At 32.1% G+C, this 13,757-nt stretch overlaps 3 protein-coding genes across 3 annotated transcripts in view; 1 reads left to right on the forward strand and 2 right to left on the reverse strand.

Annotated features, from left to right (window-relative positions):
- The window catches only part of LOC115876171 (protein inscuteable homolog), a 38,004-nt gene extending 34,237 nt beyond the window's left edge, over positions 1 to 3,767 (reverse strand). The window contains exon 1 of the mRNA XM_030891857.1: positions 3,573 to 3,767. The gene's annotated coding sequence lies outside the window, so the exon portion shown is untranslated. The remainder of the gene's footprint in view (positions 1 to 3,572) is intronic.
- A 464-nt stretch (positions 3,768 to 4,231) lies between these two features.
- On the forward strand, positions 4,232 to 5,144 carry LOC115876202 (40S ribosomal protein S16). The gene is made up of 5 exons (XM_030891902.1): positions 4,232 to 4,336; positions 4,423 to 4,467; positions 4,570 to 4,701; positions 4,764 to 4,878; positions 4,937 to 5,144. Exons 1-5 carry the CDS (start codon positions 4,316 to 4,318, stop codon positions 5,080 to 5,082), a joined length of 459 nt encoding a protein of 152 aa, XP_030747762.1. The 5' UTR covers positions 4,232 to 4,315; the 3' UTR covers positions 5,083 to 5,144.
- A 5,688-nt stretch (positions 5,145 to 10,832) lies between these two features.
- Positions 10,833 to 13,757, reverse strand: part of LOC115876177 (myosin light chain kinase, smooth muscle-like) — a 31,571-nt gene continuing 28,646 nt past the window's right edge. The window contains exon 8 of the mRNA XM_030891871.1: positions 10,833 to 13,362. Coding sequence (XP_030747731.1) covers positions 12,462 to 13,362 — 901 coding nt within the window. The 3' untranslated portion in view covers positions 10,833 to 12,461. The remainder of the gene's footprint in view (positions 13,363 to 13,757) is intronic.

Below are 13,757 nucleotides of genomic sequence, written 5' to 3' on the forward strand. Positions count from 1 at the left end.
TAGAGTGCCGTGGCTGTGTTAAAAACACGAATTTTTAATCCAGGGCCTTGGAAAAATATAATTCCGATCGTCAAATGTTTTTCGTGAAAATGTGAAAAGTTGACATATGATATGTCACTCTATTCAGAGTGTCATTTACTATCGAATAAAGTAAAAAAATACCGAGGGTGTCATTTAAAAATAAAAAATTCTAGTCATTTCCGGTGAAACAGGAAGTGACCAAAAACAATTGAATACGTCTACAAAATCTCGTTTTTTTTATCTGAAAAAATATAAATGTTATAGGGATGAGCCACTTTTGAGACGCACCCAGTATAAGATTTTTATTTTATTTTTATAGGTGTTACTTCAAAATAAAAGAAATCCTAAATATGACACTAGCATTGTTCTAAGGCAAGTTTTATGCAATTTTATCAATTTGCAACACGACTAAAAAAATAAATGCTGACATGAGTGCATATTCCCATATCACGATTTATTTGCTTATTACAAAGAAATCCGATATTAACACTCAGTAGGAATATAGAGGTCAAAATTTACAATTATTTTGTCAAGGTTTTTGTAAAATGCAATAAAACCAAAAACCATTAGATTCCCTGTGGCTTCCATTACACTGATTAATTTCCTAGAACTTAAGTTTAATTTTGCCACAGTTGTTTTTTCTCCATTGTATTAAATATAATTTCCTTTATTTTTTTTTCCTTTTTATTTTTATTTTTTAAGATAAAAAAACGAGATTTGGAATGCTAGTATATGACATAAGTTAGGATTGATTGACGTACAAAATTGTTTTTGGTCGCTTCCTGTTTCACCGGAAATGACTATAAATTTTGATTTTTAAATGGCACCCTCGGTATATTTCTACTTTATTCGATAGAAAATGACACTCTGAATAGAATGGCATATCATACGTCAACTTTTAATATTTTTGCTTAAAAAATCGTATTTTAAATTTCAATCTAGAGTGCCGTGGCTGTGTTAAAAACACGAATTTTTAATCCAGGGGCCTTGGAAAAATATAATTCCGATCGTCAAATGTTTTTCGTGAAAATGTGAAAAGTTGACATATGATATGTCACTCTATTCAGAGTGTCATTTACTATCGAATAAAAGTAAAAAAATACCGAGGGTGTCATTTAAAAATCAAAAATTCTAGTCATTTCCGGTGAAACAGGAAGTGACCAAAAACAATTGAATACGTCTACAAAATCTCGTTTTTTTTATCTGAAAAAATATAAATGTTATAGGGATGAGCCACTTTTGAGACGCACCCAGTATAAGATTTTTATTTTATTTTTATAGGTGTTACTTCAAAATAAAAGAAATCCTAAATATGATGCTAGCATTGTTCTAAGGCAAGTTTTATGCAATTTTATCAATTTGCAACACGACTAAAAAAAATAAATGCTGACATGAGCTCATATTCATATCACGATTTATTTGCTTATTACAAAGAAATCCGATATTAACACTCAGTAGGAATATAGAGGTCAAAATTTACAATTATTTTGTCAAGGTTTCTGTAAAATGCAATAAAACCAAAAACCATTAGATTCCCTGTGGCTTCCATTACACTGATTAATTTCCTAGAACTTAAGTTTAATTTTGCCACAGTTGTTTTTTCCCCATTGTATTAAATATAATTTCCTTTATTTTTTTTCTGCGTTTTTCTTAAACAAAAACCTGTTTATTCAAAACACAATTATTCACCTTTTAATTCGATCATCAAGAGAATTTCAAGCAAGGTAAAATCATTAGAGCATCGTAAACGGTTGTGTTAATCATGTTGTTTGAATGCTAGTGTGTGTCATCAAATTTACTGGAAGAATGAATGAAGAAAGCTCTAAAGAATGACACACTATATTAATTAGTAAAGTTTTAATTGTTGTTTATTTCTTTTTTTAAGTTTTCTAAAAAAATGTCTAAGAAATTTTTCAAAAAATTCCAAATTTTCAATTTTTTTCCGCGAACAAAACTCATAGACGCGTTTCTGAGATCAAAATATACTACCCGGACTACCCCTGAAAATATATGCACTCATTTAAGACCCACCCTGTATATATTGGTCCAAAAAAACAAGATTTAAGAAACACCAAAATGTCATAATATACAGGCTCTTGAAAAAAGTACCATCAAACTAAATTTTTAAATACCCCAAAAAAATTATAAAAGATTTTTTGATATACAGGGTGTTTCCAAACAAATGCGAAAAACTTTAGGGGGTGAATCCTTGTTCAAAATAAAGGGTAGTTTGCTTTATAAACGTTGGGTCAAAAGTCAACCATTAGGGAGATATCGCGGTACAAAGATGGCGGAAAAATAATGTTTTTATTTTTTATCTTGAAAACGAAAAGAGATAGACTAATGAAATTTTATGGAAGCATTACTGTTATGAAAACACACTTTTTGGTAATTTTTTCACTTTTTTAAAATGAGTGGAAGGGGTTGAAATAAACTACCCCTATCATTCTTGTTAACGAAATTTAAAGAAAAATCTTATCAAACACATGCAAAAAAATTAATTTGGATAGTTTAGTTCGTTTAGAAACTTTTTTATCTCTTGTGTTTTTTTGATAAAGCTCACCGATTTGAAATTAAAAAATAAAATGTAAAGCATTACATGTCAGGACAAAAAACATTTTTATATTAAGAATCTAGTGATAATAACGATAATAATAATCATCTAGATAATAATGTATTGCAGTAGAGTAATGTCAAATAAAATAATATTAGGAACATCCTAAAAAGTAACAGCGGCCGACTAGATTTTTTCCTAAAAAAATTACAGCAGCCCACTAGATTCTTTATCAGAAAATGTTTTTTGTCCTGGCATGTAATGCTTTACATTTTATTTTTTAATTTCAAATCGGTGAGTTTCATCAAAAAAATTCAAGAGATAAAAAAGTTTCTAAACAAACTAAACTATCCAAATTAATTTTTTTGCATGTGTTTGATAAGATTTTTCTTTAAATTTCGTTAACAAGAATGATAGGGGTAGTTTATTTCAATCCCTTCCACTCATTTTAAAAAAGTGAAAAAATTACCAGAAAGTGTGTTTTCATAACAGTAATGCTTCCATAAAATTTCATTAGTCTATCTCTTTTCGTTTTCAAGATAAAACATAAAAACATTATTTTTCCGCCATCTTTGTACCGCGATATCTCCCTAATGGTTGACTTTTGACCCAACGTTTATGAAGCAAACTACCCTTTATTTTGAACAAGGAATCACCCCCTGAAGTGTTTCGCATTTGTTTTGAAACACCCTGTATATGATATTTTTGAAATCTATAATAAAATATACATTTTAAAAAAATAAAAATAGGTACATATACATAATTTTATGAAAAGATTTTACTAAAAGAAATCACAAATATTTTAGGCAAATAATTTTAAATCAGACTCCCATCAAGATAAAACTTATGTCCACTTTTTTTTCTTTTTCTGTATAGCAATAACCCAAAATATTCTGTGATCTTCTTTTATAACTAATCCCACATTACCTCAACATAGCCCTTCCCAATACTCAATTATAATTACCATCACACCACGCAAAGGCGCAAAAATACTTACCTTGGTTTAAGTTTTTTACGACACTTTTGAGAGTTTATAAATTATAAACACCAAAACATTACACTTTATTTACACCTTACACCGACAAATTAAATCACTCAAAAATAGTTTCAATTAATTGTTATCAATTTACAGTGAGCGCATCCACACTACCGCTTATTATTCACCGTCAATTTTTTGAATTCATTTGACTCATTCATTCCCGCGTACATGCATTTCAGATTTTTTAATGGTAGGGGAACTCAGCCAACGATTATTATTGGCTGAGATTTCTTTACCCTCAACTAAAAATGCATCTCTATTGTTGAATTACCCTCCTTTCAAATTATACGCTCTTTTTTCTTCCGCATTGTCTGTATGAAGGGTTAAAACTTGAAACCATTTAATTTTTATTTTGCATTTGCTATTTTAAAAACTTATTCATTGCTAATCACCAATCGGTACTTTAAAATAAAGTGGAACTTATGTAACAATAGGCAACCAGTTATTCCATGCTTTGTATTATTAGTTGCATAATTAATTCTATTCAAAATAGTGATTTGTATAATTATAAAACTATTTTCAAACTATGAAAAGAGAAAAAAAACTATTGAAAAATAAATACACTTTATTTTAAATGTACTCTGTGTATTTCTTTTGTATTTATAATCGAATTTGTAATATTTAAGACACTATTTTGACTAAAACGGAAACTTCAAATCTGTCAAAATAAATATCCGGTCTTTCTTGTCAACATCAGGAAAATGACGACTCCTGCGGCTAAGGTATTTTTCATTATTTTTTTATTGTAAAGAATACGACTTTCCATTGTTTCTATGTGATAAACTCTATAAATGTTTTTCCTTTTTAGCCTAAAAGGGAACCCATCCACGCTGTCCAAGTATTTGGCAGGAAGGTAAGTTTCAGTATCTAACCTAAAAACAACGTGGTTACCTTTTATATTTCGATAAATATTGGTGTTTTATAAATTTATTCATAATAAATTTATTTTTTGTAGAAATCTGCAACTGCAGTAGCTTACTGCAAAAGAGGCAGAGGAGTTCTCAGGGTAAATGGACGCCCCTTGAGTCAAGTGGAGCCCAAAATGCTCCAAGACAAATTACAAGAACCTATTCTCTTATTAGGCAAGGTAATTACTTATTCATCTACTTAAATACGATTCTCGAAGCTTATTTTTTGTTTAAATTACAGGACAAATTCTCTGCTGTTGATATAAGAGTCCGTGTAAACGGAGGTGGTCATGTTTCACAGATCTACGCTATCAGACAAGCCATTTCAAAGGCCTTAGTGGCTTACTACCAAAAATGTAAGTAAATTAACATAGTGTTTATTGAACCAAAACTTGACAAGATTTTAATTTATAGATGTTGATGAAGCTTCCAAAAAGGAGCTTAAAGACATCTTAATCCAGTACGATCGTACTCTATTGGTTGCTGATCCTCGTCGCTGTGAACCCAAGAAGTTTGGTGGTCCGGGTGCTCGTGCTCGCTACCAAAAATCTTACCGTTAATATTTTAGGTTATATGACTCGAGTTTGTTTGTATCTATTCAAATAAACTTATATTATTTCTATTTTAATGTCTTTTATTTCTTTTCCCCTGTTCAGACTAATGTATCAAGGAAAAGGTAGGTAAAATGCTTCATATTTTTTATGGTTTTTCAATGTCTTTTCATTTATAGATTCTATAAACAAATGGTTGGTGGTGTAGGGAAATATATACTTTAAAAGGTAAATGATTTTTTAAATTTTACTCAGGGTTAGAAGGATGTATCCCATGATGTTTTTATAGATTGATATCAGATGAGGATATTCTGATATCAATGTTAATAAAATAATGTAATAATCTCTGTATTTTTTAAATGTTTTTTTGTTTTTCTTTTTATTCAAAGGTAAAATAAAAGACATTGTTTATAATATGTTTTTGTTAATGTGTTTGTGTTAAAATTTAAAATATAATTTATAAGCAAGTAATAAAATTTTGAAAATAATATTTATCAGATAGGTATATATCATGTGATACAACATGAACCCTGGTTTTAATTGTTATTGGGCTTTTTTATTATGATGATCTTTTTATCCCGAATATGATATTAAATGAAATCAACTTTCTATCTGAGTTTATACATTCTTTGATATATCATATATTTCTGCATAAATATGTTACTACTTATTGTTTTTGTTTTATTTTCAGATAATAATATAACTAGAGGTTGGTTTGGACCTGGAAAATGAAATGAGAACAGGTAATTGCTAGTTTTAACATTTTATTGACTTAAAACAAGTTTAATAAATATAGAGAAATTAAATGACTAGAATAAGTTAACAATAGGATAATAAATGTCATTCACAAACAAATTCAAAATTGGTATACACGATAAATATTTCTCATTTTAAAATATATAGGCTAATTATAGGTAAATGTACAAATATTGTACAACAAAAGTCTATTTTGCAGTAGTAATCTATGCAAAATACTTATTTAACAATAAATAATTTTTGGGATAGGCTTTAACAATAAAATTACATGATTGTTAACATAGTTAAAAGGATATTTAAACATGATTGTCATTATGAAACAAATCTGCATTGATTTTCGCTCCCATTCTTTTGAGTGCTATTATAGTGTTAACTGCTTTTATCCATCTGCGTTTAATCACATAACGTTTCAATTTTGATGTATTCAACGGTTCCTCTGAATGCACTGTACTCTTCCTTAACCAAGGATGGTCCAGGGCTTGCTTCGATGTCAATCTCTTCCTAAAATTATAGTTTTATTCGCTATATTTTTGTTAAAAATTCAAAAACATTTTTAAGCTAGCTTAGTACAGCTTCAGCAGTCAACTTACCTTTTTTAAGATAGAAAATGACAGGAGAAAATGAAATAAGGGTTTGATTTTTGTTAAAGTAGGTTTTATTTTAAATTAATGAACACAGAGAATACATGAAGAAATGCGCTTGATGGTCCCAAATGAGATGTTTACAACAGGACTTACTAATTTGACATACAATGACATAATATAAAAGAATTCTCGATAAGTTAAAACTTAAAACAGTTATTTCTATGTTTTTTTTTGTCATGGATGAGGAAAAAATTAATTTATTATGATTATCATTAATTACACTTATACCGGGTGCGTCTCAAAAGTGGCTCATCCCTATAACTTTTTTATTTTTTCAGATAAAAAAAAGAGATTTAGTATGTTAGTATATGACATAAATTATGATTGATTGACGCATTCAATTGTTTTTGGTCACTTCCTGTTTGACCGCAAATGACTACAACTTTTGATTTTTAGTACCCTTGGTATATTTTTACTTTATTCGATAGAAAATGACACTCTGAATAGATTGATATTTCATCAATTATTGACATTTACGCTTAAAAACGTATTTTAAATTTCATTCTAGATTGCCATGGCTGTGTTAAAAACACTAATTTTTAATCAAGGAGCCTTGGAAAAATAGATTTGGTTGTCTAATCTTTTTCGTACCTTGTTCTGGCCGGTTGAAAGATGTCCAAATCGCATTTTTAATCATATCTCAATTTTTTCAAATGGAACAAGGGTGGCTCATTAGCATATTTGGAAAAAGCATTTTTTTACGAATAATTTGGTACCACACACGTGGTATTTCGAGTCAAATTGTCGTTACGAACTGCATGTTACAATTTCAAATAAACCATACGTGAAAAAATTGACATATGATATATCATTTTATTCAGAGTGTCATTTAAAAATCAAAAGTTGTAATTTCCAGTAAAGCAGAATGTGACCAAAAACTATTGAATACGTTAATCAATTCTAATCCAAACCAAATTTCATTTTTTTATCTGAAAAAATAAAAAAATTATAGGGGGCGAGTCACTTTTGAAACGCACCCGGTATAGATGATAAAGAAACTATTTTTCACTCAATACGCTGCATATTTTAAGTAGAGCGATATCACAGAAATGATGCATTATTTTTTATTTTAAAATAGTCTACCATCACTAGGTGTGTGATTGTTCATATAGGCACATTGATATTTGTTAAATTTTCTCTAAAAGTTATTCAGTTTTTTGCTGCTGATTTTCATAAAAAAAGTATCATTCGATAATATAGTTTTCCTTAGACTTATTCTATATAAATCTTAGGTTTTGGTTTTTTAGAAATGTTTGCAATATTTTAATATCTAAAATAAGAGAGCACATATTTTTTTTGGTTTAAAGCATTGGCATGTTTAATGATATAATAAGTAAAATATCAAACTCAAACCTGCATTTTTTTCAATTTTTATAGCTTTTTGTAAACGGAGTCTATTTTTATAGGAAACATATTAATCTAGAACTTACACAAATAATAAATGACATCTTAAAGATGTAAAGACTGTTCAGCCATCGTTCACCGGTACGTCATCGTTATTTGTCAAATATGAGTTTTAGGGTGTGTCTGAGATCGGTTCATATTGTTTAGAAAATTTTAAGTGCGTTCCCATATTATTGATTAAGCGAGTTCCGTTTTTTTTCGGCATTTATTCATTTTTTCTTGAACTATTCATCAGTTACAAACTCTGTAATTCCAATCCATTCCAAAGTTAAAATTCCTATTTCTAAAGCATCAGCATCTCGCTATATTATTTAAAAACGCTATCCATTTGTATTTTACATAGGAATATTACACCTATGCATTGTAGTTCATAGTAGCATTAGATGAGCTTCGTAGTACAATTAAAAGTATTAAAAATAAATTCTCATCTGGGACTGATGGGCTTACTCTCAAAATGTTCTCTGAACTTCCAGAATGCACGAGTTTTTCCAAACTGCCTAAAGACAGCAATAATTATTCCTCTGCATAAAGGAGGAGATAAAGATCAAGCTTCGAACTATCGCCCACAATTGCTCTCCTACCCACATTATCTAAGATCATTGAAAGATTGGTTAAAAAAAGGCTTCTATCTTTTCTCCTTATATATAAAGTACTTTCTACCCATCAATTTGGATTTCTAAGTAACAGTTGCACAAACGATGCTATGTTCGACCTTTTTAATAATGTATACTCTAGCCTGAATAACCATCACTCTACAGCTACAATTTTCTGTGATTTCTCTAAGGCTTTCGACTGTGTAAATCATAATATCTTAATTAACAAATTGCAATACTATGGATTCAGGGGAGTGCCGCTCGAATGGCTTAAGTCGTATCTTGGCAACAGAAGGCAGCTTGTGAGGATTGATACGTCTATGTCTTCTGTAAGCCTATAGAATGTGGTGTCCCTCAGGGTTCAGTACTTGGCCCTATTTTATTTCTGGTGTTCATCAACGACATTGCAAATCTAGACATTAGCGGTAAAATCTGCCTCTTTGCGGACGATACTAGTTTCACTTGGAGCGGCCCAGATGTTACGGCACTATATGATACTATATCCAGTGACTTACGCACCATTAAATCTTGGTGCGATTCTAATCTTCTATGCCTCAACCTTTCAAAAACTAAAGTTTTGTCATATAAAAGTACTATACAACCTTTTGTACTTAATAACACCACTATTGACGTCGTGGACTCTGTGAGATTCTTAGGACTTGTTGTGGACAACTCATTAAAATGGGACTTGCACATCGAAGCTTTATCAAAGAAACTAAGCGCTGCCTGTTTTGCGCTAAGATCAGTTTCTAAGGAACTTAACTCATCAACCTCTAGAATGGTCTATTATGCCCTTTTTGAGTCGCATCTTCGTTATGCGCTTCCATTCTGGGGTACTTGCGGCGCGACAAAATTTGATCGTATTTTCAAACTTCAAAAGAGCAGTTCGATGCTTATTAGAACTAAACAGTAGAACTCACTGCCAGAATTTCTTTAAAAATTTCAAAATACTGACTCTTCCCTCCTTATTCATTTTTGAATCCGTTTGCTTAATCCGCAAGCACATATCTGCTATTCCGGAAAGGCCTTCTCAAAACTATCCACTTAGGAATGCGGAGCACGATATTTATCTGCCAACCCCGAGCTCAGAACTAGTTAAGGGCTCAATACTGTACAATGCCAAGAAAATGTACAATCATTTGCCTTCGAATATCAAGTCACTTTCATTCTTTCCCGCATTTCACAAAGCTCTGAAATCATACTGGAGAGACTAAAAACTATATGCGGTAAACGACTTTTTTGTTGATGTTTAATCATCCACAATTTTGAATTTTAAAATTTTGATCATCTCATTCACTGGTTAAAGGTCTTTTTTTTAATATTTAATATATATAATATAATATTTAATATAAATTTAATATTTAATATTTTATAACTCTTGATTTTATGAAATATAACATGATTTTATCCATTTACAGTTTTCCTTTTGTAAAATTTTCTAGATACGTCTGTGTTCTGTAATGTCCATGTATTTTTTATTTGTAATTTTAATGACGTAAATTTTTTTGAATTGATTTGTATTGTATGACATTTTTTTATTATTTGTATATTTGTTTTTGTGCTTTTTTGTTTTGTGAATGCTTTGTCGATGAAGCTGTTTTGGCTTTTTGTACAATAAAGCGTTGTTTTTTTTTTCATACACGGCGTCCACGGACAAGAGTTGTTCTACCAGCGTCTCTTTCTTGAGAAAAATAATTTATAAGCTTAGCAATAAGCTCTTGTTCATTTTGGTTAACTCTTTGGGGCATTTTTGCAATAAAACAATTTGAATTTTGTTTTACAGCAACAATCAAGTTCTAATTTTAACAATGGCAATTACTAAAAAGAATATGCAGTAATTTACGAAATGCCGTAGTGACGTCACTAATCTCTTTCATCTGGTTGGCAAGTGATTGAGAGAGTGCGACAAAATATATGACGTGACGCTGAACGATGGCTGAACATGCTTATATTATGAAAAACATATTTAGCTGTCTTTTTTTATAATAATGAGTGACATTTTTAACTATAAATTATTGTTTTAACGGGCTATAATCTAACTAGCGAGAGATTATATGGTTTCGATAGATAACATGCAAAAAATTACAGAAAAAAAATAATTTCTTAATTACAATTGCGGATAACTATTCTTTCATATATTCTTACGCTGGAAAGACTATATCCGGATAAATAACATAAAAAATATCTACTTAAATTATACCTCCTAGGTGTTTATTCGGTGTTTTTGTTGTTTTATGTTACTCGTATTTCGTATTCTTATAAACATTTGGTCGTAACAATGTACGCAGTTTGAAGATCAATCCACTGAAGCAATAAAAAGCAATTTTTAGTTAAACTGTGTTGGTTCATTTGACTTTTTTTAAATTTTCGACAGCTGGTCGTTGCTGCCACAACAAAATTTCGTCTAATTAACGGACTCTCTTTGAAATTTTTCGTATAAAAATTTCTATATTAGAAAAAGAGTCTATTACGCTGTACTGTTCGGGTCGGGTAAAGCGGGTGTGTGGCCAAAGGAAATATATATTATATTTCAGAAACCTGTCTAAAGCCGGCATCCCACGACGCGGGACTTGGCGAATTTCGGCTTGGCAAGTCAGTTCGCCAAGTGGCGAGTCAGCGAGCGCGGTTGTTTCCCACGGCGCGGCGCGTGGCGAGTGCAAATTTGCGCGCGACCGTCGACTGGACTTGTCAAGTTGCATAGTAGTGAAAACAGTGCAGTGTATATTTGTTTCTGGCAGTGTGTAGTCAACATCAATGCTTCTTTCTTCTATTTAAGTTCCGCCACCGTGTATTTGACACTTAAATTATTTTCAATTCTTTTCCAACTATCATGAACAATATTTCTATTTTTGTGGTTTGGGTCCTTTGGATTCCAAATTGCTGGTTCTCCTTCATAAAGTTCCAAAAATTCTATAACCAGTTCATATGACCACTCCATTCTTCAAAAAATAAATAAATGAGAAACTTAATTGCAAAAAATACACCTATCTCAACGATTATTCTGCGACGATATGAAGAACGCTACTGAGGCTGCAAAACATTTTTGTTTAATACAAGCCTACGTGGGCATGGTAGGAAATGATTCGACAACGAGATTCGAGGAAACAACTTCAGACAAGTCAAACCTGCGATGCTCGTTCATCCTTTGACTTGTACCACATTTACCGACAACTGACCGGAAGACCGCGCCGAGCCGAGCCGCTTGTCGCATCGATGAGCGCTCTCATTCCCACGACGCGTAGCTCGCCAAACTCGCCAAGTTCCACGTCGTGGGATGGCGGCTTAAGGCTTAGCCCGATCCTGTCGTGTTAAGCCACACCCAAAATTCCAAACACAAGTGCTTTGATTAAGGCTTGATTGCAGAGCTTCAGCATTTGCCATAAAATAGCGAACAATTTGTTACAAAACCATATAAATTTTATATCACTATAACCACAAAACTTCAGTCTGTTTCCGTATTGTAACGGAAATTAAAATTATGTCTTTATTTTCTAGAAAATTTAGTCCAAACATAAGGAATATTTTGCTGACTTATTTGCTACAATACAGATTTAGTATAATCCATTATCTTTAATTTCCTTCTTCGTTTGTGTAAAAATACCTAGCCAGTTTTAGTTAAAACGTTAAATGCCGAACGCATATTTCGCTACTTTTTCGGACTAGTGAAATGGACTCTAAATGGTGATAAATCGTTTTGTCAGTCATTTAGTATTTCTGTAATTGGGTATTAATGTTTGTACTAACTTAAGAATTCAAAATAATCTATTTTTCCTTGGGTTTGGAATTTTTTAGACTTTTCAAAAACGTTATTTACTTCAGTGGATCAATAAAGCTGTCCAACGAATTAGGAAAGCAAAAAATACAATTTCGAGTGCATTAAAACGACAGACACAACTGTCACTGTCATGTGTCCTGTTGTTGGACAGACTATACCTTTTAATATAATTTCGCACCAATCAATCAAAAAACATTCAGATAAATAACTCAAACTTTACGACTTGTTGAAATGAAACTGAGTAATCTTTTTATTCGTGGCCCTATTCTGAAAGAAACTATTCAACGAACTGATTGTCCTTTGCCCTAAACTGTCATCCTCGCTCCATTCCGACGACACTGAACCATGTCTAGCACCGCCAGCTCTACTCACTGGCCCCCTTGGTCCTTCCCAATTATCCAACAACTTCAACAATAGATCTTTTGTACCGTTTGCATCAACACTAGACTGCCTAGAGATCGTACACTTCTCTTCGAAAGATCTTTTGTAAATATTCCTGCAACTCATCGGCACATCCCTGCTCGTGTTGATGTTGATTTTGAACTTGGTCCTCCTCCAAGGCACTCCGCATGCCGGACTTTGCGGATGGTCTTTTGGTAAGTCTGGAGGTTGAAGTAGTTCATCCGAAGAACCGTTCGTAAAGGTTGTAGTGTCTAGATTGGATAACCTGAAGAGTTTGTCAGAGAGCTTCCTGATTTCTTCAGCTAGGTTGTTTCTTTCTGTTATGTCCTGGTGTTTGACGAAACAGGTGGAGTCTGAGGCTCGTCTAAAATGATCTGTGTTGACTTGTAACAAAGACTGAGGTCTTAGCAGGTCTTCTTTGCTGGATTCGACGAAAATATTGTCATTTTCTATGCTCGAAGCGATGCTGCCACATGGAGAAGGTGAGTCTGCTATCAAGGAATGCGAAGATTCACTTCCGGTGTCTCCTTTCAGTAACTCGACGTCACCATCGGATATTTCAAAGACGTAAGGCGAATTTGGATGTTCATTCCATCGTTCCACGAATACCTTGAGGTTGTCCTTGGCGACGTCCATCGAACTGACCCTTTGCAGGATGGGCTTTTTCCTCCTGAGCCAATCGTGTTGCAGGCATTCTTCTGCTGTCATTCTCTGACTGGGATGAAAAGAGACAGACAAAGACCCACGGTTAGTGATGGGGTTTTAATAAAGGTAAGTAAATGATGGGGTGAGTGTCATGCGCGGAAGCAAGGCAACCCAAATTAGTAAGAAACAAAAAAAAAGGAAGAGAGAGAGTAGCGAGACATATTTGTTTCGTTTCTGTTTGAAGTAAGACTCTGAAAAATGTTTGAGGTTTCTGTTAGTGGTGTGTATTTTTAAGAATTAATCCAAAAGGGGAACAAACTAATTTGGGTCTTTGTCTTGCTTTTTTTGATGAATAGGAGTTGAAAAAATATCCCAGGGAGAGTTCCGTTTCGATTTTGGTTTCGATACAATGTCAAACTTATGTCATTTATTAAAAACTGACATAAGCTCTTTTTAAATACAAAA

The sequence above is a fragment of the Sitophilus oryzae genome, unplaced genomic scaffold, assembly GCF_002938485.1.
Source record: "Sitophilus oryzae breed Bouriz unplaced genomic scaffold, Soryzae_2.0 scaffold_1420_pilon_pilon, whole genome shotgun sequence".
In the NCBI taxonomy this organism is placed as follows: Eukaryota; Metazoa; Arthropoda; class Insecta; order Coleoptera; family Curculionidae; genus Sitophilus; species Sitophilus oryzae.

What these genes read in the sequence shown, in the direction of transcription:
- LOC115876202 (XM_030891902.1), top strand. Translation starts at nt 4,316, where the DNA reads ATGACGACTCCTGCGGCTAAG. An exon ending in CTATTCTCTTATTAGGCAAG is followed by an intron (nt 4,702 to 4,763) that starts GTAATTACTTAT and finishes TTTAAATTACAG; the next exon opens with GACAAATTCTCTGCTGTTGA. An exon ending in AGTGGCTTACTACCAAAAAT is followed by an intron (nt 4,879 to 4,936) that starts GTAAGTAAATTA and finishes TTTAATTTATAG; the next exon opens with ATGTTGATGAAGCTTCCAAA.